This window comes from Varanus komodoensis, unplaced genomic scaffold (genome assembly GCF_004798865.1).
Source record: "Varanus komodoensis strain SLA01 unplaced genomic scaffold, ASM479886v1 scaffold9, whole genome shotgun sequence".
NCBI lineage: Eukaryota > Metazoa > Chordata > Lepidosauria > Squamata > Varanidae > Varanus > Varanus komodoensis.
This window is the reverse complement of record NW_025336598.1, coordinates 30,586,289-30,611,987: the sequence shown is the minus strand read 5'-3', so window position 1 is coordinate 30,611,987 and position 25,699 is coordinate 30,586,289. Positions and strand designations below refer to the sequence as shown.

General features: G+C 45.3%; 1 protein-coding gene across 1 annotated transcript in view; it reads right to left on the bottom strand.

Moving 5' to 3' along the window:
* The window catches only part of TTC21B (tetratricopeptide repeat domain 21B), a 50,947-nt gene extending 26,247 nt beyond the window's left edge, over positions 1-24,700 (bottom strand). The window contains exons 1-14 of the mRNA XM_044418429.1: positions 24,600-24,700; positions 22,617-22,746; positions 20,979-21,089; positions 19,561-19,727; positions 16,578-16,700; positions 13,815-13,972; positions 11,784-11,868; positions 9,159-9,257; positions 8,214-8,406; positions 7,523-7,620; positions 6,571-6,771; positions 5,333-5,462; positions 4,113-4,270; positions 1,964-2,188 (exon numbers count right to left, since the gene is read on the bottom strand). Coding sequence (XP_044274364.1) covers positions 1,964-2,188; positions 4,113-4,270; positions 5,333-5,462; positions 6,571-6,771; positions 7,523-7,620; positions 8,214-8,406; positions 9,159-9,257; positions 11,784-11,868; positions 13,815-13,972; positions 16,578-16,700; positions 19,561-19,727; positions 20,979-21,089; positions 22,617-22,746; positions 24,600-24,620 — 1,899 coding nt within the window. The 5' untranslated portion in view covers positions 24,621-24,700. The remainder of the gene's footprint in view (positions 1-1,963; positions 2,189-4,112; positions 4,271-5,332; positions 5,463-6,570; positions 6,772-7,522; positions 7,621-8,213; positions 8,407-9,158; positions 9,258-11,783; positions 11,869-13,814; positions 13,973-16,577; positions 16,701-19,560; positions 19,728-20,978; positions 21,090-22,616; positions 22,747-24,599) is intronic.
* Between the last annotated feature and the right edge of the window lie 999 nt (positions 24,701-25,699).

The window sequence follows — 25,699 nt, the reverse complement described above, 5'->3', positions numbered from 1 at the left end:
ATCAAATGTATCAAACCTACAACGATCAAAGGTAGATTTCTGGACCTAAACCATATTTCACTTGCAATTCTCATACTTGGTTTCTCCTTTCTGTGTTCATTTGTCTGCCAAGTCATTCCTGCACGGTGCAGAGATCATTATGGGAGCGTGACCGAGGGTGCAGTCAGTTATCACAGAGCGCCAGCCAGATTTCCTGGGTATCGGCACAGCTGTGCATGAACTGGGTGCATTCCCTAAAACACAGCTAATGCTTCCCTGCAGCCCCGCTGTGAAAGGAAAGATTGATGCCAGTGAGTAAATGGCCTTTCCTTTGCTTGCTCCCCATATGATTTAGAACCCCAGAAAATCGGGGCACTACATCACGCAGGGAGCTGACGTGGGTAGAAAGGCTTCCTTATGCAGGAATTCTCTCCCCAGCTGATGGAGGACGATGGGGAAGTGGAGCAAGGACCTCCATCCTGGCTCTCCGCGCCCAGCAGAATGCATGGGCAGGCCTAACGAGGAGCCCATGCCTGCTTTCCCTGGAACACATTTCAAAAAGTACTCATGTAACACTCTGATTCAAAATCTCTGATAATTAACCAAAGAATCAATTACAGTGCACTCCCCACTTCATTTTCAAAAGAAGGAAAGCTATTTTGATTTCATCCCAAAACTCTTAAAACCACACCCCTAAAGCTTTAAAGTAGACCACTGTGTTGGTTTGCTTCCCTTCTGCAGACCACCCTATTCTCTTAAGTTATGAAAACTGCATCTACTGTCCAAAAGGTGTTGCCGCGTGGAAGACAGCTTGAACAACTTCTACATTAAACTTCCCTTTCCTATCCCTTCACACGGATGCCTTCTGCACGCCCAAGACCTTAAGACTCAACTCATGAGCATTCTAGGTTAGTAAATGATTTGTGTCCTGGGACACCTATCAGGTAAGAAGCAATGGAGGACTAACACAATGATCCATGATGCTGCGTATTGTTCAGCCTGTGCCAGAGGTTACTGAGGTTCAACAGATAGTGTGGTGAACTTTTCTAGTGCCCAAAAGCCGAAACCGTTTCTTGAAAGCATGCTACGTCTTCCTGGCCTCCAGCTTGCTTTAAGGAAGAGCACCAGAAAGGCTTGCCCCAAGGGTGCCTTTCCCCTACAGCCTGAATGAAACTGTTTACCTTCTGGAAACAGCTTTGATCCCAGGAAATGGGGGAAGGATCCTGGGTGCAAGCAGACAGGCTCTGCGGCAGAGTGAGAGAGGAACTGTACCCCATCCACAGGAAAAGGCATGGTTTCATTGTCAGGAAATGCAGGGGGGAATTAATGAATCACTTGCCCAGGCAAGCGGGGCCAAGGGAGCACTCCTAGCCTTCTCCGGAGCCAAAGGGCTGCAGAAGGTGAACAGCGGACTTCCTTTGCTTGTGGGTCATCTGCATTCGTATTCCATCACTGTGTTTGTGAAAACATCAGGCGTGCACTGGCTGGGGAAGGCCGGTTTAAGGAAATGTTCATGACCCACAACATGACTCGAGGGCTCGTGTGCTCTTTCCTCCACCTCCCAAACATAAGAGCAGAAATTCAGGACTTTTTGCATTCATTCTTGATTAACTTCAGCTTGCCATGCAGACCAAATTCAGAAACAATGGTCAATCTCAGCCGTGCTAAGTTTCAAAGTAGCCAGCTTCAAACCATGATTTATGCGCCTGACCTCTTTTGAAAATAACTGCAGGCCACAATTCGCTGGGACTGCGTGACACAGAAGCCCGCGATTCATCTGAACGGCCCCTCCTGACCACAGGGAGGAGAGGGAAAGTTGCAAGCAAGGGGGATGTGAGGCTCATTCACATTTCACAATACTGCAGGCTTGCTGGAGGCCAATGCAGTCAACCTGACCCCACTGGCAGGATGAGCCACAAGCCACTAAGGTTTGCAAATGCCCTTGCAGGATGATACACCTGCTTTACATAAACATTTGGCATACCTGTTCACCATTCAAACGATGAGCATTTACCAATTCGAGATAGACAGACACACGGTCACTTCCATCAATTTCAATCCGCTTTGTTTTTGATCTTGCGGAAGATGCAGTCCTTCTCATCCCTGGTAAGTTCATGGCCATATGCAAGGTTTTGATGGCTTCCTCTATTTCGCCCATCTTTACCTGGGCCTGAGCTTTTATTAAATGGTACAAGGGATGTTCCCGAACCTGATGAACAGTAAATGTTATTTATTAATAAGCAAGCAAGCTTATAATTTATGTATATTGCATACAATTATGTATATTGTATATTTACAGCATTTACCAAATGTACTACAGAATGTCTAAATTTTATTACTAGACACCAGAGGCCCCCCCACTCTAGGCTTCCAAACATCTTTTTGTAACTGAAAGGAACTGTTACTGTTATATTGAGATCCTGCCTATTTTAGGGGGCAGAAGGTATAGCAGGAATCCTAAGTTGCCCCCCATCCAGACATGGTCTGGACACAGACCTGCTTAGCCTCAGCAAGACTGCTGCATTAGGCGCCTTTAAACTATGCCATGGCCCAACCAGTGCTCACACTCGTCCTATCCATTCCGACACACATACTGAAATGACACAGAAATAAAGGAAGAAGAACCAGCGAGAGGGACAAAGATGGAGAAGGGCCAGGAAGTTCAGTGTGGCACCTCGCATTGGCTCCAGCCCCAAGCTGCAGAACCTTCGGGAACAGATGCTACTCTCCCTCAACCATTTAATATTTGCTTGTGCGGCTACCTAATATCAAGGCAGAGGAGATGGCGCAAATATTCCAAGTCCCCTGCACAGCTGCCTTAATGACCGCTGTGACTCTACATATCCAGTTTTTCTTGCAATGCTTTTAACTTTTGCAATGACACCTTTCATGGAATTAACAGGAACTGGGAAGATGCACTTCCCGCAGCCAGAAAGAACACTGGCAAGGAATATCAGCCTGGTCCAACTGCATGGAAAAAGGTGGCTAACGCAATTTGCTTTTTTTCCAGCATGGATGAACGAACCTCCCTCTTGCACCTTTCCCCTTTCCCCTCCTCCCACTTCCTTCCTGACGATTGGCCATGTGTGGGCTTCTTGGAATGAAGGCTTTCTAAAATACCTGGTGGGATTTCCGTTGCTACCTTCGTGTTAGCCTGCATGCGTGAGGGCAAGGCTGGTGCTATATTTAATGAATTAGGCAGCTCTACAAATAATAAAGCCTGCTTTCTCTCGAGGATTCAAAGAGAAGAAATCAGATCACCATGAAAAGGGCCAGCAAGCATCTGCGGTGAAATGCTCTAGTTAAGGGCATGGCAGTAGACTAAGACGTGAACTTTCTGAAAGTATGTGTGAAGGATCCACACTGCGTCCCCGGCAGCAGGTTATGCTGGATGGATGTATCGATGTTTTGTATCCTCTGAATAGGTTTTCTGCTGGACAAGACACAGCCACTTGCTCAGTCCATGACGAGGTACAGACCTGACCCAGCAATGCGGCTTGTTCGACCAGCTGGAGCGCCTGAGCCTGCAGGGCACCTTAATGAAGAAATCAGTTTCACAATAACGTGCAGGCAGAAATGGACATCGCTCCAGGGCCAGATTCAGTAAGCAGCAGATGCTACAGACACATGGCCATCCAGTGCCAAGCAGGAATCACATTTTCCTTTAGCTCTGCAACTTGCCATGGATATAAAGCACTAATGGATTTAAAAGTACTTCAAATTCCCTTCCTCTCCCAGCTTTTCCAGAAAGGGGCTACACTTGATTCATTAGGCAGGTTCATTCTGCCAAGGGCTTGCAGGCACACAGGATGTTCGAACTTTCTTGCTGGGTCGAGGGTCAGACCACAAGAGCTGCAGTGAGGGTGGTGCATCAGAGGGCCAAGAAGGGGAGAAACATAGCCTAAAATCCCATCCTGATGTTGCCTTTTCTAGGTAAATCTCTTTCATAAAAAGCTAAATAAACGTATTCTTATTCCATGAAGATGTTTGATGTTTTGACAATTGGCAACCACATTGGCTGCAAAAACATTACTAAGAAAAATATTTCTGGCAGCAAGTTTAAATGCCAGTCAAATCTACAATGAAAATAAAGAGCTTCAGCAGGCTAAGCAAGACTTCCCGGTCCTACTTACCTCAAAGTTGTAACTTAGGCAGAGTTCCAGGGACTGAGAACAGAGCCTGAAGTTGTTTTGCAATAAATACACTTGGGCCATAAGAAGATGAGCATCTGCATATGAAGGATTCTTATCTATACAGTGCTGCAGGATACTTTGGGATGCTTCACAATTACCTGATCAGGTTAAAGAAACAAAACACATGAATTAAACAAGATAAATCGGAAACCTTCTGAAGTTGCATAAGACCATGAATTTAACATTCACTATTGATGACCTGTTTCAGATTGCGTGTTATAGTAATCCATGGTTTATTTAACCAATGGTTAATTCGTGGTTTGTTGCCCTACACAGGATTTGTCTGGTAGAGAACAAAGCAAAACTGCAGTGTGATTTCTCAGCTCTTTGGTTATTTCTCCAATCCTTTGCTCATTTCTGTCAGTGACACAGTAGCACTGACATGTACAGCACCTGGTTTACTGTTGTTGTTTTTATTGCTTTTGATCACTGCCTCTAGAGCTTGGCAAAACAACCAATGAACAACCAGCAAACAACCCACAGTTCTGAATTCACATGTAACATCAACCCATGATTCAAATGACCCAAAGTTCACAAACAAACAGCAAGTCACAGGTTCTCTTAGAGTTAACAACACACAGTTAAATGATTGTGCAGGATTTGCATGTTTATGGGTTGCACAACCTATAGTTAACCCAGAAACAAATCTGGGTAGTTTAATCAATCCAGAGTGTCTGGATTAGGGTATGTTCACAACCTATGATGGGAGTGTTCACAGGTTGTTTACTCAAGCATAAATGCATATCCCACACATTGTTGCTTCAGTGACGCCATGATATGCAGATTGGCCCTCTGGGTTGTTCATAGTTAACAAAACCTGTTTTGTTAGTGCGGCTGTGTTTGCATATCACAACAACCCAAACGTGGGTTGAATAAACCATTGGGTTAGTATTCTCTGTGAACTAGGTCTACAACTCTTTCCCTACCCCGACAACATGGAGCCTTGTAATCAAGGGTCTTCAGTTGAGTAACATTGCTTTTTTTCCTATTCAAAAAATAAAGCAGCAATATAATACAAGAAATAGATCAGTACAAGTCACTGGCAGTATGTTATGTTTTGGTTGACATGCTGGTTGTATGAATCAAAGTGTAATTTCAGAGAGCAGAAACGTTTTGAATGCTATGATTATTATTTGCACTGGTTCAAAATTAGACATTACCTGACAAGTATTTCACCTTTGCAGCTAAGAAGGCTGCTTGCAGGAGGCCAGGGACAGTTTTTACCACTGTTTCAAGAACAGACGCACAAGGTTTTAGAAGAGGTGAAGGAGGCTGTCCTGGACCTGCAGGCTAGAGATAAACACAGTTATAGAGAAATAGATTCAATGGTAACTTTAATACACTGAGAAGGTAAAGGCAGTTTTTTTTTAAAGTCATGATAAAACACATGTCTCAGCTGAGAAGTGAAATTTTATTTTCATGAAACCATGTTCTGTGCATCACATTTAAATTGTGTGCATTTCCCCCTGAAATTAATTTTTGTGTGTGCTGGTTTTGAGCACACAATCCTGTTCACTGCCTCCCTGTCAATAAATGAAGCACTCTCTCAAAAGAGGTAGCTGATCTAATTTGCACTATGACCATTTTGGCATTTTATTTATTTATTTGTTTGTTCATTCATTCAATTTATATCCTGCAAAGGTCTCAAGGCAGCTTACATCATTCTCCTTCTCTGTCTTATCCCCACAACAACAACCCTGTGAGGTAGGCTGGGCTGAGAGTCTGTGACTGGCCCAAAGTCACCCAGTTGGCTCCGTGGCTGAGCGGGGACTAGAACCCAGGTCTGAGTCCCAGTCCCATGCTCTTAACCACTACGCCACACTGGCATCTCAAACTGGAGTCTCCAACATGGTACCTTTGAGTACCAGGCAGCTGCAGATAGTTCTCTTGGTGTTCAGCCAGACTCATGGCCTTCCTTGCCTTTGATTTGACTTCTCCAATTAAAAACAAACAAACTGGCAGCCTGGCATGCCACAGAATGAAGTACTACCCTGCAGTGCCATCTTTGTTTGGGTTCAAAAGATGGGATTGGTACTTTGGAGCTCAGACTTCACCTTCACCTTCACCTTAGGCTCTTGAGCAAGACCTCTCTTAGTCTAAACAGTTTGCCTTCTGGGAAATAAACATTCTGTGACCAGCCATGTCTATAATGCTAGTCATTCTATAAAATTACTGGGAGCCTAATGACGGACATTTTGTGAGCAGCCCATCAACCCAGAGACAAGTGGGACCCCTAATGAGGTTATTCCTTTCCCTTTACACCAGACGAAGCTTAGAACCTTCATTATTCTCCTTCATTATACCCTCTCTTTCACCTGAAACCTTTGAGTATGGAACTGAAAAAAAAACCACAGTAAATGATCCTTATTTTAGAAGGACAAGAATTCTCGTGTCTTACCTGTGCTGGGCAAAAATTGAGATACTCTTTAATAATCTCGATCAAAAAATCAGGATTTAATTTCTCAAAATATTCTACACCAAGAGGTAAGCCTTGCAAAGAAGAAAAATGCGTATCAAGTACATCATTCAATAAAGTTATAACTTCTTCTTGTCCTTTATGTTTCTTCATAGCCAACACTGCACGCAAGTAGGAGAGCTCCTGCGAAACCAATTGAAAATATTTCCACTTAATCAGGCTCCGCTTTAGTTTGTGATCACGGCTAACAAGGACTTTCTCTCAGGACACCAGGTGCCAATTCAGAGGGCCTGAATTGTAGCATACCCCACTGAACTTTTGTTTGGTTTAGGGAGCAGTTTGGGAAGTTGAGGAGCCAAAGCAATGTGTGGACCTCCTTACCTCCAGGTGGGGAGAGAAGTATATGGATGGCAGCAGAAATGTCCACCAACATTTCTATCGGTGGGGTATTCTATTCAATGGCAGAAGACTACAGGAAGCACCCTGTGTTGGCCCAGAGCAAATTTGGTCTCACAGAAGGCGTATCAAATCCCCTCTCGCTTCAGTAAATGTGGGTGGGTGAGGTTTAAAAGGTGAGGAAATCAAGCTGTTACCCCACCTTCCACCCTGGCAGATGCAGTAGACCGGCAGGGCTTTGGAAGCAGCACCACAATTGCCACTTATTCTCCCCACTACGTAGGATTGCCCTGTACAAAATGTATCATATTCTAACACATTGAAGTCAACCGTGCCGACGAGACCTCCTTTATTCCAAACGCTGTACCCAAACGCACAGATCCATGCAAGGAAAGCATTCCTTGCCTTGAAATTCAGGAAATGTGCACTTCGAGGAGCCAAAAGGCAAAACAATACTCTCGGCTGAGACTCCCCGAGCCACATAAATATTGTATCACCAGAAGTGCAGTGTCAATCAGACCAGGATCAAATCTCTCACCGCTGATTTCCCGATAGACTGTTGGATTTCATTCAGGAACTCCAGCTGCTGCTCGACATCGTCCAGCTTCCCTTCCATTAGCTGGCTCCGGATAATTCCTGCAATGCAGAGTCATGTCATTTTGGGTGCAGGATTCATCTCCCTTGGAGTCAGACTTTGCAGGCTAAAGCAGAAGTAGGGGACCTGCTTTCTAGCAAGGAGCACATTGCTTCATTGGTCAGGGGCAGGCGGGCAGCGGTGCGCAAGGCTCTCCTCCTTTCCCCTCTCTTTCCAGGGTGTCCTTTTCTCTCTCCCCTCCACTGTCTTCCTCCTGACCCAGGAGGCTCCTGTGGAAGGGACATGCCACTCTTGTAAAAGATCTGGACTGATCTCTTGCAGAGGCCTTCGGAATTACCCAGAATTACCTGGGCCCGCCCCCTCCTGGACCGCACCAGTGGGGAACTTGGAGGGAGGCGGCAGAAATCCACCTGATGATCACGCAGGCTTTGAAAATACTATCTTTAAAAGCCTTAATCACATCACATTAATTACTTGCTGAAATAAGCTTATTCAAGGAAAACAGTGAACTGAGTTGTAGATGGCCTCAACGTTGTAAGCCACCCCGAGGCTTCGGCGAATGGGGCGGCATAAAAATGTTTTAATAAATAAATAAATAAATAAATAAAAAGCACGCATCTGTTTTGAGCCGTACCAGTTAGCGCAGGAACACTTGTCTCGTCAAGAGTCATGCCAGTCTTGTACCATTTTACCGCCTCCTTTATTTTCCCTTGCAAAATCATCTGGTAGCCAAGTTCAGTGGCAATATTGGCATCATGAGAGGCCAAGCTGGATGCCCTTTCCACCAAAATCTGTGTTTGTTGAAGGATGAGCGGATTGCGACCACACTGGAGTTAAGCACAGTATTCAGATTTGAAACCAACACGCTCACAATACTTAAAAAGAAAAATTTGTCTTACCAGAAGCATCCACTGTTGTTAAATAAAACATTAACCACTAACTCACAGCTGCTACAATTGCATGAAGAACATTCCTTGGGCATTAAATCTGACCCAGAATGAAAATCCGGTGTTTTTCACTCTGATGGCAAAGCTGGACAGTCACTCAAACCAGAGCAAGGGCAGCAGCTGTGACTCCCAGGGCTTCCAGTCACACAGAGATTCCTCCCATCTTCATTCCCAACAACATCCCTGCTCCTGGCAAGCACTTCCTCTCGCCCCTTTGCCAGGAGCACAGCTTCGGCAGCTTCTGCTTACGGATGCAAATTTTTGCACAGAGTGGATGGAGCCAGGGGCCCAGGGGCCAAAAGCAGGCAGTCATTACAGAGAAAGAGATGGAAAACCACCACAAGAAACATGCCATGATGCAAGCTTTGCAGAAAGGTTTCAAAGTTACCATGTAACCTTTCATTTGGGAAAACACCAAAGAAACCCAAACCAGTTGTGTATTTACTTGGGCGGTTTGGCCTTGATCCCACTATAACAATCTGGGAGCACTTATCTGCGCACAGGAATCGGCCCAATAGGCACAAGCCAAAGCCCAGCTTAGACATGGGATGCTTACCTGCTCCTACCTGAAGGCATATTTGCATGGATTGTAACCACTGACTGCATTTTTTTTAAAAAAAAGTCCACTTAACTGTTCTGCTAAAAACCAGTGCTGTTTTGCAGAAGAGCTGAGGATTATGAGGTTCCAACTTATCCAATGCACTAATCAGTTCTGCCAGCTTTGATGAAGCCTGGAAGGTGGGAAACAGAAGTATCTGTGGATCTTGAGAACTATTACTTTATATGAATCTACAATCCACCCAATGCTACACTGTAAGTTAGCATTATATGCAGAAGCCGGGCTGAACCATGTTCCCAGATCTTCTCTGCAGGCTTCTGGAAGAAGGCATAAACAAGAAATGTAGTTTTGCTTTAGCAGGTCCCTGCTTAATCAACCAGTTTGACGAACAAGGCAGAAAATGAATTGAGGGTTTGAAGTTTGTTTGCTTATCACTTGATTAGAGTAGCTTCCCCCAACCTGGCATCCTCCAGATGTGCTAGTGTACAGACCCATCATCCTGTCAGCATGGCTACTGGCTGTGTCAGAGGCGGGTGACAGAAGTTGCAGTCCAGTACGTCTGGGGCTGCCAGGTAGAGAGAGGCTTGGCTATGGTTTCTTAAAACAAAATGCCTGGTTCGCAGATTATGATAAGCCAGGAATTTGCTAAAGTTAACCAAATTCTAGTTCACCTTTCCTCCTCGATGCACAGAAAGAAGTGCTTGAGTCAGCACTTCACATGAGCTGTGCCTTGATGCTAAATCTTGGTTTAGCATTAACCGCAAACCAAATCAGTTTAGCCTTATGCCATCAGCCATTAGTAACACTCTGCAAGAATGTGCATTATATATCTCAACATGTACTATAATATGTATATGCTTAATGACAATCCACTTCTGAAAGAGCAGCAGCAACAAACATCCTTAAAAGTAGAACATTCAAGAGCCATATGATATAATCTTTGGAGGAAAATACTTTAGACATGGTCTTTGTGGCTCGCAGAAATTCCTTGCAAAAGCAATCTTTGCCATCACAAGAACTGAATATTGCATAGTAGGTCTAGCAAACGTATCTTAATTGTGCAATATGTGTTAAGCCATGAATGGCTACTTGCCAATTACCACAATCAAAACAAATCCCTCTCTAAAGCAAGCACATGCTACTAATATGTGGTTGCAGCTTCCAGGAGTATAAGGTACTGATAGAGTTGCTCACAGTTTTTTTTAAAGCTGTATTTCCTCAACTTGAAAAACCTCCATCTTTTCTTAAAAGCATGCATTTTTGCATGCAGTTAAAGGGGTTTTCAAACAATGCTGAAAACTGAATCTGTAAGAGCTACAATCTATTATTATAACATTCTCCTTGGCTTTGCTAGAATAAGAGTTATTCTATAGTCATTTTTAGTGATCTCAGAATCTTCAAAGACTGCTCTGAATAGTTCTTTGATTGACTTTGATAAAAACTAAAAGTGCCACCTCAAAAAAAAAAAAAAAAACACACAAAGGAAACCCACAATTGTCTGGAAAATATCAGGCCTTAGGTGCTTCCAGAAGAAAGTATCTTAACGCTACTAATTAGAAAACATTGTCCCAGTTTACACTTAGCAGCCGACAGTTAACAAACCATGGAGTGCGGGGAGGATGAGTAGGGCTATGCAGGCATGCTAGAATCTAGTGATTCCCCATCCTTGGTTGTTAAGCCCCAAACCAGACCTGTGGGTTCTAATTTGGGGTTCTTCAACCCCAGAGAACCCAGAGTTCTGGGCTAAGGTGTCACAATCAACAGCCCAGGGATGGAGCTTCCCTGGTTTATCTCAGCAGAATGAGTGGGTGGGATCCAGCACTTGCTCCTGCTCAGCCTTTTAACAACCCACCATTTGTTAACCAAGAGTTGCTGTAATGTGTAACGCCCAGGTCATGGTGCAGCCATTCTCTACTAGAAAATGAAAATGAAGGAGAGAGGATATGAGGAAATAAGAGGACTGGTAGTAAAAGATGGCAGGGTCTAGATGCACATAATATTCCACGAACCAGGCAGGATGATACCCCTTAAAAGCTTTGCATGGAAGCACTGAGTGACTCCAAAGAAGGGCTCTCAGCTTGCGTTCTGAGCACCACGGCACCCTCACTCTCAACGGCCCTCTTCTGTCACATGGAAAATCATATTTGAATGTGATATGGCAGAAGAGCGCACTGCTAAAAACAAAAAACCACGTCTGCTATGCACAAGCCCCTAGGCCGGCCTAAAATAGCTCTTTGGTGCATGGCTCAGGACTGTATTTAGCAAAACTCCCTCTTTAATTTTATGCAAAAATGTTCTCATTACACTATCTGTTAAGGGCTAAGGTGTTTAACAGACAGTCTAGTCAAGACTTACAAATATAGTTAGTTTAAAATTGCCACATATTTCTGAAATATTAATTTACTGTGAATTTTCCAAATAAGAGAAAACTAGGGCTGCGATCCTATACATGCTTATCCTGCAGTAAGTTCAACTGAACTTAACAAGATGAACTTCTGAATAGTCACATAGCGGATTAGGCTGTCAGTGAAACCACTATTGCCTCTGCTAGCACGCAAATAAATTATTTTATAGGACAGAATTACCCCAGTGTCAAATGATGCATTGCTTTAATTAAAAGTAACCCTATGCAGAAGGACACTGAAGAATGCTCAATTTAAAGCAAATCTCAATGTATAATTAAATACAGAAGGTTCACCTCGGGTATGTTGCCTTCCCTACACAAATGGCGAACAGCCTCCATTTTTATAGCTTCCAAGGTAAGAGCATCTTTCTGCAGCAACCTGAAATAAAACAAGGTATCATTCAACCACTCTGTTTTCTTTTGGGGCAAAGTGTTCTTCATCTAACAGAAGCTTCTTTCATGACACAATGGAGGATTCAATGCTTTCATGGTACAAGTGGATCAAGTTTTGCATTCATTAGGAACTCCCTGGAAATTCTTTTATTTTCTAAAAGTCCCTGGATGAGACAGGATGACTGCACAGTAAAAGCCTCATCTGGAAGCATCAACAGTTCCAGTTGGTGTCATGGTTGATCTTCTGCTCCACTCCATTTCCAAGCAGACCAGGAGAGACGCTCTCTAGCTAAAAGGTTGGAGCTGACCAGCTAGGCTGGCATCGTAGGACAGAACAAGAACACAGCAAAGTCAGTAACAAAGGGTTCGAATACTGGCCTTTAGGGAACGGCAGAGTAGGGACAAGAAGTTGCTTCCAATACCTCCTCTCCCTTCCAAGCCAACAAGAGCTGCCTCCAACTTCAAGGTGGGTCCCCTGTTTCAGGCCCAACTCCTTGAGGCTTCTCAGCTACTCCACCCTCTTAATCTGATGCCATCTACTCCCATTAAGATCTTTGGTCTGCCCCGCTCCCTACTGGTATACTCCCCAAACTTTCCCACAGAATCTGGGATTGATCCTCCGCAACTGCCTTGCTTATCTCCGAGTCCCTTCGCCTTGGCGATTCAGAGGTGGTTTCCGGGCCCACCCCTTTGCTTCCATAACTCTTAGAGGCTTTTTATAGGAGGAGCGAGCCCAGTTCCTAAACTCAGATCACTGACCTGGCTTGATTAATTAGGATCAAATCAGTGAGCTGATACATGCTGCCTGATTCCTCCCACCCCCATGGGTCTCCTCCTGCCACCACCAGTGGCTGACAAACCACAGATTCAGCATAAATGATTTGTTTCTCATAACAGCCAAGCAAGGTTCTTTTCCCTTCAAATACGCCACAGTCATAAACCATGGTTTACTGCTGTCTTATGACTCTGGCTTATCTGGGGAAAGACAAGTCAGAAACCTGCATTCAAACATTCGCATAAACAAACCATGGAAGGAGAGTCATGGTTTGTTTAGCCACTTCTGTTGCAGGGAGTGGAAGCCCATGGGCAGCGTATTTCAACGCACCACTCAATCCCAATAAGCCAGGATTCCCTGGAATGCTGGCTTGCTGGAGTGTCCATGCTGACCCACTGTCTTGTGTCAGAAGCCTGATGCATTTTGCAGCAGCAGCAAGCCCACCTGCCAGGACAGTCCAAGGCTTGTACATCAATATTTAAGGCAACCTTGTTTTTAGAAATGTTTCAAGCCTCTTCTGTTCTGGGAGAGAAGATGCCCAGGTGTGTTTGTCTCCTTGAAAAAGGAAACTGTTGCAAGAGCTTTCTTCTTCTACCCTATCAGTAAAGAGGCCTTCATTGGACAGCTACACAGGCAGAAACACCAGTTTCTTAGCAGGACTGTTGGCCAATATTTCCAATGATCCTTCACTCAATGATCCTTCACTCAGCTATGCCTGATCCACTCAAGCTCTCCAATGTAATGATCTGCTGTTGGAAAAGGTGGTCCTCAACCATTTGCAAAATGTTATTAAAAAGCAGCATTCTACCTTGCCATTTATGGTCAGATTAAGTATGACATGGAACTGGGGAAAAACACCTCTGTTTTATTCCAAAGGAGAACAGAATCAGCACAGCAAACATCCATCGTCTTTGGACTTTTTCTTCACCAATTATCGATGCGTACCTTTCCAACAATTCAGAAACGGTAACTGGAAAAAATGAGTTTTGGGAGCACCGTGGCTCCTGATTGATGAAATCAGTATCAATGGGGAGTTGGCAAGCAACCAGCCAATAGTGCTGTCCTCTCTTTTGTAAGCGCGTCTGCCGCAGGAGCACTGCAGCTCAGATGTGAGGGGTTTTAATTCATGTAACCCGGAGCAGTTACGCATACTCCACCTGTGTGCCGTCTCAGTGGCCTGTTCCCAGTCTTGCAACGCCAGCTGCAGCTTCATCTTCTTTATAAAAGCAGGAAGGAAGTGTGGGAAATGGGCTATTACTTGATTCACAGTCTCCAAGGCTCCTGAGTAATTCTGGCGCACTTCAGAATATTGTGCCTAACGAAAGATGAAGTAACCACTTAATCATCTTCTTTGCCAAGGGAGCAGCTACATTTCCAAGTGGAAAGGAAAGATATTCTACAGAACACGGCCCTTTTGTTTAATAAACATTATTCCAGCCTCAGCCCCATGGACCCATGCTTCAGAAACTGCATCTGGAGAAAGACAGTCAAGGCAGGTGTTCAACAGTTCCTGTCTGACAGAGGCAAATGAAGAGTTGCTGTTACAACTGATTGCTTGAGAAAGATGGAAAGAACATACAGGCTGGCAAAGTCCCCTAGAGAGGAGAATGATTCTCAGGTGCACAGGAAGGACAGTCCAGCAAGGAAGGCAGTCGGACACCCTTCCTCATGCTGCTCCCAGAGCAGCTGAAAAAGGCTTTCTGTCGTGAGCAGCTTCAAGAGGTTAAGGCCAGGAAGGAAGGTGTTATTAAAAAGCAGCATTCTACCTTGCCACTGCTTTCTTTTCTTTCTCTGTCACAGGCTCTGTCCTTTCTCTTATACATGCAAGGATCACAAGCATCCACTGATCAGAGAACTGGGAGACTGCACGCCACCTCCCAAAGTAAACAGCAAAGGGAGGGAAAGGTCAAAATGGCCCCACTCATCAGATGGAGAAGGTCAGGCTCCAGGGAGGTTTTCAGCCTCCCCTGCCAGAAGGAGCACCTATAAGAACTTCAAAACTATGAGCTGTCGCCTGAGTTTGGTTTTCCCCTTCTCCTTCCTAACCTCTTTTCCTTTTATTTCATGTATTGTAGAATATAAGATTGTGGGGCCTGTATCATTATCCATCTTTTTAAGTTGCGCTGGGCTCGATTTTTGCTTGAAGAGTAGATTAGTAACACCCTAAATAAATATGTTAGCCTGAAAGCACAACACATAGTTATACCATGTTTTGTGGTTTTGGATATATACTACCTCACTGGGCATTGTCCACTGAATAGGCAAATTTGCACAACACTTCAAGACTGGGATAGCTTGTAAGCCATTCAAGGTTTAAAGTTAATCTGCCGCCCCACCCCTTGCGGTGCCTTCAGGGTATGAAGACACATCCTCCCTATATTCCCTGCTCAGTCCGCTCAGCTGGGAACCCTAAGGGAGCACTGAGGGGAAGGAGCAGGGATGACAGCTGCCCCAAAAGTGCCCAACTGGCAACCACTCTGCTCGGATTAGCAGCAGCGTGGCGAGCACCATTTTGCTTGGCCTCCCCAGAAGAGGCTGAACACAACATTCCCCACCCCTGAGCTGCTGCTGTTTTCCCGCTGCTCTTGCCCGGCAGCTTCGTAGGCTTCAGGGCTTCACCTGGGGTTACTGGGATGGCTAAACTGATTCAAAGAAGCAAGTCCCGGGGTGGCTTCCAACGTGCAAGTTAGCCCTGCCTTGCTTCTCCAGGTGGCTTTGTGGCCACAAAGACACCAACCAGCCGAAGGGACACTGGTTGTGAACAACGTGCAAAGTCACTGTAGCCTCAGGCCACAGCAAGCCTAGCAGGGCGCGTGTGAACGCTGTCATGGCAAATTGATCCTTCATCACTGTGCATTTTCTCATGTGGCACAAAGCATAGTGGGAGCCTTGCAAGAGGATATAAAAGACCTGAAAAACAGAATCGATAAATAGTGCTCATCTTGAACGTGGCAATTAGCTATGGTGAGAAATCATGGCTTTTCTCGGTCACAAGGAAGGTTCTAGTGAGATTTATAAAAACACGTTTCCAAAGAGTTTTGTAAACATGTATGATCCTATAGTTTTCTAATACTGTTTATAGCAATATTTAGTTTGTAAATTTTCATTTTTATGAAAATAGACAGAATATTCTTTAATCCTCCCACAAAACAGAAAGAACAAGTCTAAGCATCTGTAAACATTATAATCAAGTAAAAAAAATAAAATAAACAGAGCCTTACAGGATCACCGTAACCATGAAACATGCATGCATGGTTTTCCAGTTCGTAATTCCAGTAAGGGCAGAATTGATCCCTAAAACTACAAAAATCAAAATGCCTTTTTTTCTCTAGATTTAGGAAGGAGGATCCTGACACCCCCATGGCAATTTAAAACCCTATTATGGTGAGGAATACTTGGAACATGGAAATCGTGTGAGACTTACATAGAAATTTCATTTTTTTCAACACTGTTGGAGAACATTTAACTGAACTACTGACAAAGAGCTAAAGGCCCCATATACCCAATTAAACTGCTGTTAGATGCTTTAAGCCTTCATGATTGAGCAGGATATGCCAAAACAAACCAAAATAATTGATTCTGTGGTGGAAAAATGACTCTGTTCTAAAGATTCACTAATGAACTCTGCTTAGACTCCCTGATATAATGCAGTCTAAAACGCTTATCCATACCATTCAAAATGATAAAATGAGCATGAAGAAAAATATTGGAGTGCATTCTACATTTATAGTAAGACTTCAAGTCTGCATTCCTATCCCACACAAGGGTTTGTGAATCCCAGGCTTAAGACTAAATTCAGTACCCATGTCAAGTACCTTGGATTGTATTGTACAACAACCTGTGCTGGAACAGTCAGCATTAGCTGCAGTGTTTGTTCTGTGATATGATACAATCAAATACTTAATTCAATACAGACTTACTTTACCCATCAGGCCAAATATATCATTCCCACTTTGCAGCCCTTCATCAAAATATTTTGCCGCTTTTTTAATACTTGCTTCTTTTCCAGAGGTGACATCAAGCCAACCTTTCAAAATCAATCCCTGAAAAGAAAAGCAAAATTGAACAAGAAGGCAACAGAAAAAACGTCCTACAGCTGGCTGGGACATGCTGGTTGGCTGAGGAATGCTGAGAGGCGCAGGACCGTTTTCCATCTAAATATGCACAGGAACTTAGACTTAAACTTCTTAAAGTGCTTTGGGCAGCATCCATGTGGATTTAAGTCCCACTGAACTCACTGGGGCTTATTTCTCAGTAGATAAGGGAAGGCCAGGAGCTCTGGTGGAAGGCCAGGCGCTCAAGCCATTCTGACCCTGGTGAGTGAGGGAACGGTGAAGAGAGAGGAGACTGTGTGAAGAGAAAAGGAAGTGAAATTGTCAAGAAAGGAAGCCATGAAGAGAGAGGGCACAGAGGCAGGCCCAGTCCTACCATTAGGTTGACTGAAGCAGCCACCTTGGGGGGCAGATTCTGAGAGTGGCCACAAAAATTTGGAGAACTGTGGGCTTCATGCCCTGCCGTGTCCTCCTGTACTAAAGGAAGTTTCAACTGCTAGTCCAGGCAGCTTTTGCTCAAGCAAAAGGAGAGAACACAATTTTGTCTTCTGCTTCAGGCAAAAAATGTCTTGGGCCAGCTCTGCAGAGAGGTCCTGTGGGAGCTGGGAAAAGACCGGGAAGAAGAGCAAGCAAGCACTCTGTCCTCTTTCAGGTACTGGTTAGCACAACCCTTAGTGACTGGGGCCTCGTGCAGCTACATCTGACTTGCAGATGGCACATCTACAGACAGGCCTTAAGAAATAGCCCCACATTTATGGACCCCATTTTTATTGGACTCCACTCTTTCCATTTTATTGTTCAGAAACTTACTTTAAATTGTTGATTCATTTATATGTTTGCTTTCATTTCTCCCCACTTTCCAAACTAAATCCTAATTCTGGTTTTTCATATCCCAATAAATTGCTCGCTGATTTTCCCAGCCCTTGCCCTCTTTCAGGGAAAAGAAGTCCAGGTGGGCTGCAGGTTCCACCTGCTCGTTTGGAGTGAGCTTTTTTCACTTTCACCCATCCCACTACCATATGGATCAAGCTCCCAGTCTGGTAGGGAAAGTGAATTTAAGATTATACAGGGTTTTTGTTACAAAGCCATGTGAAATAGGTAAGTTCCTCTATTCCACTAGCTGGGGAGACACAAACATGGGGAACGACCAACTTGGCAAAGCCCTCTAATGGCTGAACAGGGACCTTCCAGACGCCCAACAGCCCAGGTAACAGGAGCGCTGCCACATGCATTGTTGAACATGCTTGATATGTCGTATGAATCACACCACGGAAACACTTAAATGTACACCAAGGACATATGAAGGGCAGCAATTCTGATAAGCAAAACATCTGTACATGCAAGATTTATCTGAAGAAGCGCAATGAAATTGGCATGTGTGCATCTGGTTCTTTTAGAGTCATGAAATAGCCTCTCTTGCAAAGTTGCACTTTAGTTCTATACTGTGTTGAGTGGAGTACAAAGAGTGCAAAATCATTTAAACTTTACTTGTGCTGATTCCAAGGTAACAAATTCTTAATAATATGCCTTGCCTAAACTGCTCCAATATCAGGAAGAAGCTTACAGACTGGAGAGGATGGGTCTGCTAAGGCCATCATGAGCCAAGGAGTCCAAAAATGCTCAGCAGCCTTAGTTCTTTCAACAAGCTTTTCCACTCCATTCACTTCTACAGTACAGATTTTCCTTACTTATATGCAACCACTTGGTGGGAAAACATTCAAGTGAATTCAGGACTCTTCAGTTTAAAGTTGATGATAGTGAATCCAGCAATGGCTTTGCCTTAATGGAAACCATTTCCATCCACCCAAGGCAATGTAGCTGATAGTTTCCTGTCCTCCTTACAGACCCCTGTGCCCCTAAGAACCTGCTCCTAAGGGTTGTGGGATCCTCCACAATGGAACGGAACGTGGGGCAGAGAACTGCACCGGGCAGGTGGGATCAACAAAAACTGGGTCCCCCAATTTGCTTTCTGCTAAGGCAGGGCGGGCAACTTTGGGAGGCATGAGGGCCCCTTTCATTCTGCTGCCACCTCCGTGGCAGCAAAAACAGTGGGTGGCACCAACAAACATTGCCAATTTGCCCCTGGTTTTCAGTGGGGAATCAGTACAATGGAAATTCTAGTTTGAATTCCAACAGTATGTTTGTATTTATTTATTTATTTAAAACTTTTTAATACCGTCCACTACCAAGGTCTCGGATGGTTTGACAATAACGCAGAATAAAACAAAATAAAACACAGCATCCCGATTAATTTCTAGCAATCAAACCCATATTAAAATGACAATCAAACTGTAAAATATTGGGAAAATAAAAAGGTTTTAGGCTGGCATCGAAAAGAATAAAGTGACGGCACCAAGTGAACCTCTCTGGGGAATCAAGCCCCCAACAGTGGAGTAGAGGGAGGCCACGGAGACCGTTGGAGGGGTCCAGATGTGGTCAAAAGGTCTGCCCAGTCCTACGTTAAGACGATGCCACCTTTAGCTACAACCCATGGAATGCACCAACATTCGTGCAGGCAGCACTGCACCTCATATGCCAGTTGAAAACCACAAAAAGGGCACTGGAACAAACATCTGCGATTCCAAACCATTAGATTGCTTTGCAGCCTCGAGTAACGCTGCTGGCCACTGACTCATTTCACTTACTGAATCAGATTTGCTTAACAGCTAAGAGAAGAGAAATCACCAGGCTCGTTCTTAGCAGTACTGCCTCCGCCAAAACGTTTCTCGAGTGTTAAATGAAGCGGGCATAATCGGCTTTGGTCTGCAGGATGACTCAACATAGCTAACAAGTCTTGTTTTACAGCAAGCGGACTTGCAGATATGCAGCGCGGCCATGGGAGATGGGTTACCTCTTTACTGCCGTTAGAGAGCTTGATCATCCGGTCCACGTATTCGCGGGCTCTCTCGTGGCGGCCAATATGCCACAAGAATAACCCCGCATAATACAAGGCCTCCTGCCCGGCTGTCTTACGATGCTCCTTCAGTTTGCCATCTAGCTCCAAGATGACATCACGATCTGAAGAAAGCAGGAAGAAGTGAGAGTTATTTAAACTGTGCTGGGTGTGTCCAGAACTGGACTGTCACTGAAAAGTGCTTTCAGTTTGATCGATTTACCTCCAAATGTTGCACAAAGAAACAAAACATTCTCATAGCAAAAACATACTTGTAGTTGGGCCATCCCAGCCCTGCAAAATAGTTCTGGCAGGCTCAAACGTGTTCCGGTCCAAACCCCGTCAATGCAAGAAATCCACTAATGCAACACCCCGAGAGGCCTCTCAGTCAGCCTGTCCATCAGGCTACCTCTGGCTCAACTTCCTGCCAACAGCAGTAGCCCATCCTACACAGTTCAAGGTTTCTCCTGAAGTGAAAAATACTTCCCTTGTATAAGTGGCATCGAAGCAACGTGTTCCCAATTTGGTAACATTTCCTTTTAGAACTGCTAATCACACAAGGGAGATGGCTAGGAACAGGGTTCAGAGGTGACAGTCAACAATGCATTGTAGCCTGGTGCGTGCACACACACACACTCATTGTGTGCACATGCAGATGAAACCAAAAGAATTCTCTGATGAGTTCACTCAGAGAAATTCACAAGCTCTACAATGAATTGATGGTTAAAATCTTATTTTCCTAGAAAGACAATGAGGAAAATATTTGAAGCGATAAATGCTAACAAGTGCCAGTTAGCATCAGAACGGTCAGTAAAGGCAGGCCAACACATTCAGTGTTCAGCTGAAAGAAGGGTTAGGATAGCAGAGTTACAGCATGAACTTATGCACGCATACTCTGCACATCCTGCTGAGAAATAAGAGAGGGAATTGGCATGCTCAGAGGAACTCTGAGGTCTGCAAGAGTGAAAAAAACCCTCCCTAAAGCTAAGGGGTGACGAATGGGTAGTAACCACGATCAGTAACCACAGAACGACCAAATGGCAACTGGAAATGCAAAAGGAAAAGGGGGTAGCAGGGAAAGGGAATGGCTTGCTGGAGGAGGGCAGGGCTGGCCGGAACTCTGAACAGGAGCACTCGGATTAGATGGGGGAAATATACTGCAAAACGTTATTATAGGTCCCACTTGTACTTTCATGTTAAACTGGAAAGAGGCAAGCATGCATAATGACATAACAGTTGAGAATCTGTACGGCTTAGTTATAAGCCGCACCAAGGCCGCTTAGTTTGTGAGCCGCCCCGAGGCTTTGTTGCGATGGGGGCGGCATAAAAATGTTATAAATAAATAAATAAATAAATAAATAAAACTGAAACGATACCTGGATTTGGGCTCTTTTTGTGGGCATAGATTAGTGCCATTAGTGTGCAGAGAGAAACTTCTTGTCTGTTTTTAATCGATTCAAGGTCAAGAAGAGCTTCTTGAATGTGCCCTAAGGAAATGTATTCAAGACAATAAGCTGCATTTTCTTGTGCAACAGACTATCCATTTCACGAGTCTACTCATCTGAGTTAAACGCTACAATTCATATAAATAAAATATCCCCAGAATATAAAATAGAGCACTGCAGAGGAAGGAAATAAACATGTTTCCCTGGAGTCTTTAACTTAGATACTATACATTTAGGAAGTTCATGAAAGTTTCCTATCCATTCCTCCCCATGAACCTTCCACTGATTCCCCAAAATGCTTCTCCAGAAGGCCAGGTGGCTCTCCTGAACAACATGGAACACAACGCAGGGGCTGCTGTGGAATAGGGAAAATGAGAAACATCTCTCCCATGAACTTATCTTAGGATCTAAGCCCAAATGCGAGTGAGTCCCTCTTCCTGAGCAGTCTCCCTTGTGGCCCATTCCACAGGGAAGGGGTGCAGCCCATGTTCTGCATGCCAGGGGTCCCAGGTTCAGGCCCTGCTGTTCCAGGTAGGCCTGGCAAAGTCCAGAGCCCTGGAGAGCCCCAGCTGGTCAGTATGGACTACAATTAGCCAGAGCAACCAGTGCCCTGGCTTGGTGTGAGGCAACCTGCTGCTGCAGGCAGGTTCTCCGATACTCAGGAGAGGCACTTCCTGTGATAGCATCTTGGGACTGCGGCCTCAATATGGGACCATGGTTGCGCACATCACCTGCTCCTCCATGGCACTTGCATTTTAGGTAACAAGCGGTAAAGATGCCTTACTGTTCACAAGAACTGATTGAGCTCTGGAAACCTCCTAGGTTACACGATATCCTTACTTTCTTTTATCTTCACAGAAAAGCCGCATGATGCAGATTTGGCTGGGAAAAGGCCATTTCACACAATGAACTGCACAGCTGAGTAGGATCTGGTTGGTACTCTCATATCTCATACCCATTCCTTAAATTATCCATCTCACAGTCACAGCAGGCACGAAAGGCTAAGCATGGCTGGGCACCTGCCAAGGGCCCATAACCCAGTTGGGTCCACAGAGAAATCCCCCCTGGAGGTGCCTGTTTTGGCACCATTGCAGCCCGCTTGCTCACCTACTCCTGACTTTGGCCCAGGGAATAGTGGTGGCAGAGATGGGGAAGAGATGCTACTGCCTACTTCCCCATGGAAGCCAAGGAATAAGTGGGAGCAAAGAGAAGGAAAAGCAGGACTCACGGCAAGAGGAAGGCCACAGCAGGTGCCTTGCCCAAGGGCCCTCTCAAACCCAGAGCCAGCACTGTGCCCGTGTGATTTACAGCCAGATCAAGCAGTTACTTATAAAACTTGAACTGCTGTTGTAATAGACTGTTAATATGTGGCAGAAAATATGCAATGGTTTGGGGCTGCAATTTTATGTGCCTTCTCCTGGGAGCAAACGAGTCTTTGCCACATCAGTGTGCTAAAGACTGAGCTGTAAAAATCAGTTCCATTTCATGGAAGCAATCTGGACAGCAGCTGTGCCTTTTGAACAAGACACAAAGTGTAGAACTTTCAAAAGATACACGGTGGATGGTTACCTTCCATCAGCATGCCGTAACTACGATAGAAAAGGAACACTGGGTCACCGCCGAACGTCTTAAGGCCTTCATTGGCAACTGTTTGAACATGATGAAAATAGCCTTCCTGGCAATAGTAATTAATTAAAGCCTGAAAGAAATGGTTCCTTGCATTAAGACAATCAACCAGGTGAGTACAATGATAAAACAGAAGAAAAATGGTTTGGGAAACTGGTATTACTGCCTGGAAAACATTATTTTCCCTTCTTCATGCTGTCTGATGGTCTCCTCCATATTCAACCCAAATGATTTTGGGGGGGGGGGTATACTTAAGTCATGCATATACTTAAAGCTAACTTGAAGTATTTTGCCTTCAAAAACAATGTACCTTTATATAATAAATCCACAATGAAAGTTTGTTTCATTAGGTGCAACTCCCTGTGCAGTGCAGAAACTGTTTACTAAAGTTAGCCCATTCCTATTGAAAGTTCTGTGCTGAATGTAGCTAAATGATCACCATACATTTCTTATAGCCTCATGTTAAGATGAGTGACTACCCACCTTCCTCTGATCATTCTACAAAGTTTTAATATTTACTGTTTAACACTTTAGAGACTAAGAATTTTCCTGCTGTAACAATGACAGAGGAAGGAGGGAGTGTGAGGGGGGCGGAGAGGGGGAGAGAGGTGTAAGAGACAGTGCTTCACAGTGGTTAGAGTACTGGCCTGAAATTTGGGAGATCCAGATTCTATTCCCCATTTACCATGAAGCTCAGTGGGTGACTTTCAACCAATCATTGCCTTTCAGCCTAAGCTACTTTACAGGGTTGTTGGCAAGATAAGTTGGAGAGGAGGAGGGCCTTGTATGCCTCGCAAGAAGACAGACAGGATATAAATGTAATAATAAATAACCAATAGTACTTCCTTTATACATCTTACGCATTTCCCATTGAGCTGTTCATTCACAGGGGTCCTTTAGGATATGGAAGGCAGGTCACGTTAAGCCCCACCAGACTCTTCCGGGAAGAGGTCAAACCTATGTGTTTAAGAGTGTGTCTAACCAATATCAAAAGTACCCTTAACACTGCAGAGCATCAGTTTGAAAAATGCACACTGCCAAACCCCCATCATACATGGGCAGCATGATGGGAGTTGTAGCTCTGAGTTGGGGAAGGCTAGTATAGGTACACTCATTGGGTGATGAGATTGACAGGGACTCCTTGTTTGGTGTGTGTTCGTTCTGCAGCAAATCCAAATTTGTTGCTGCACAACATATGAACTGTGGCTAAAATATAAAGAAAGGGAATGTTATATAAACATGTAAGGAAAATACATTTGAGAGATCCCGGATTAACAGCTGCTCCCGAAATGTGCAGCACTGTCCCTTGCCCTGTTCGAGCTTGTGTTTAAGGAAAAAAGTACACACTTGTGCATATTGGTGCACACAGGTGTTTGCTGCAGCAATCACGGCTGACCTGGATCGATGGGGTGCGGGAAGATGTCTTTTCCCTAACCGGGTGGCCCCCTGATATCTTGGGCTCCAAACACCCATCAGGCCCAGTCACCATGGCTACCAGTCGGCATATTGGGAGTTGTAGTCCAAAGCATCCGGAGGGCACTAGCAGGGGAAGAGTAGCCAAATCAATTTTACGCTTTAGAGAGGTAAGTATTATACAGGCTGAGCAGCGAGGCCCCAACGCCAGCTTTGAAAAGGCAGACTAGGCTGCTCCAGCCCGTGCCTTTTCGGCAAATGCGTGACAAAATCGCTAGAAGGGAAGGCGATGGTGCTGGCAAGGGGTCTCTCTTGCTTCTGTCCTGCCTGCGTCGTTGCACGAACCCCGTGGTTGTGCCCAAAAGGCAGAACGCAAGGAATGGCAGCAAAAACGAGGCGCGCTTCCAGAGAGGAGAGGAGAGGGGCGACGCGACGCGACGCGACGCGACGCAAGGGAAGAAACAGTCGAGCGGGGCATGAGAAAGGCCGGGCCGGTGAGCCTGCTGGACAAACCTGCAAGAGGGAGGAATCCATGGCCGCCGGAAGCAGGCGCAGCCAGCTGTAGCAACGCGCGTTGCCAGTGCAGCAGCTTCGTCCTCGCGTCAGCGGCTGGGAGGGGCCTAAGGGGGGGCGGGGGAGACTGCCTTTCTCTGGGCGTCCAGGGGGAGCGAGCGAGGAGGCTTTGCCGCTGCAGAAAGAGCACAGGGCCTCCTGTCTCCTGCAAGGCTTAACCCGTGGGCCAGGGCAGCAGGGTCCCCCGACCAGACGGAGGCGGCGTCAGATGCGTCCAGTGTTTCCCAGTGAATGGAATGCAGGACAGAGTCTGGAGATTTCCGAGAATTTGCGGAGGGCACAAGGTTGGCGAAGCCTACCTTAGCCTCAAGGCGTGGCCCAATCTGGGAGGCGCCCGATTGGAGATAGGAGGCTGGGTTAAGAGTGCGTGCAGGTTTGGAAGGCTTGAAATGAAAGAACTGGGCGTGTTTGGCCTGATGAAGAGAAGACGGGGGGCAGATACGATAGCACTTTTCAAATACTTGAAAGGCTGTCACACGGGGCGGGAGGGGGCACTGCCCCCTCTCCGTCCACCCAGAGCGCAGGACACGGAGTGAGGGGCTCAAGCTACAGGAAGCCAGCTCCCGGCTGAGCATCTGGAAGAACTTCCTGCCTGTAACAGCAATACAAAAATGGAAGCAATGGCCTAGGAAGGTGGTGGGCTCTCCCATGCTGGAGGCATTCAGGAGGCAGCTGGGCTGCCATCTGCCAGGGGTGCTTTAACCTGGAATCCGCACTGAGCAGGGGGTTGGACTCAGGGCCTTCCTGGCCCCCTTCCACTCTACTCCTCTAGGAATGGAACATAAGCTGCGGGCAGCCTGACATGGGAAGGCAAAATAAGAGGATTCCAATTGGTTATCCCAGGAAATGTAGGGAATATAGGGGAGTTGCTTCTATTGAAATCTCAAGTCATTCTTTTGATCAAAGCCTGGTTGCCTTGTTCCAGCAATAACCCCGGGAACTTCCGCCCACCCCATTTTGCTTGATGCATGTGAGTTACTAGTGATTGTAATTGTTCACAAGAACCTCTGCTAATTTACACAAAACAAAGAATCACACTC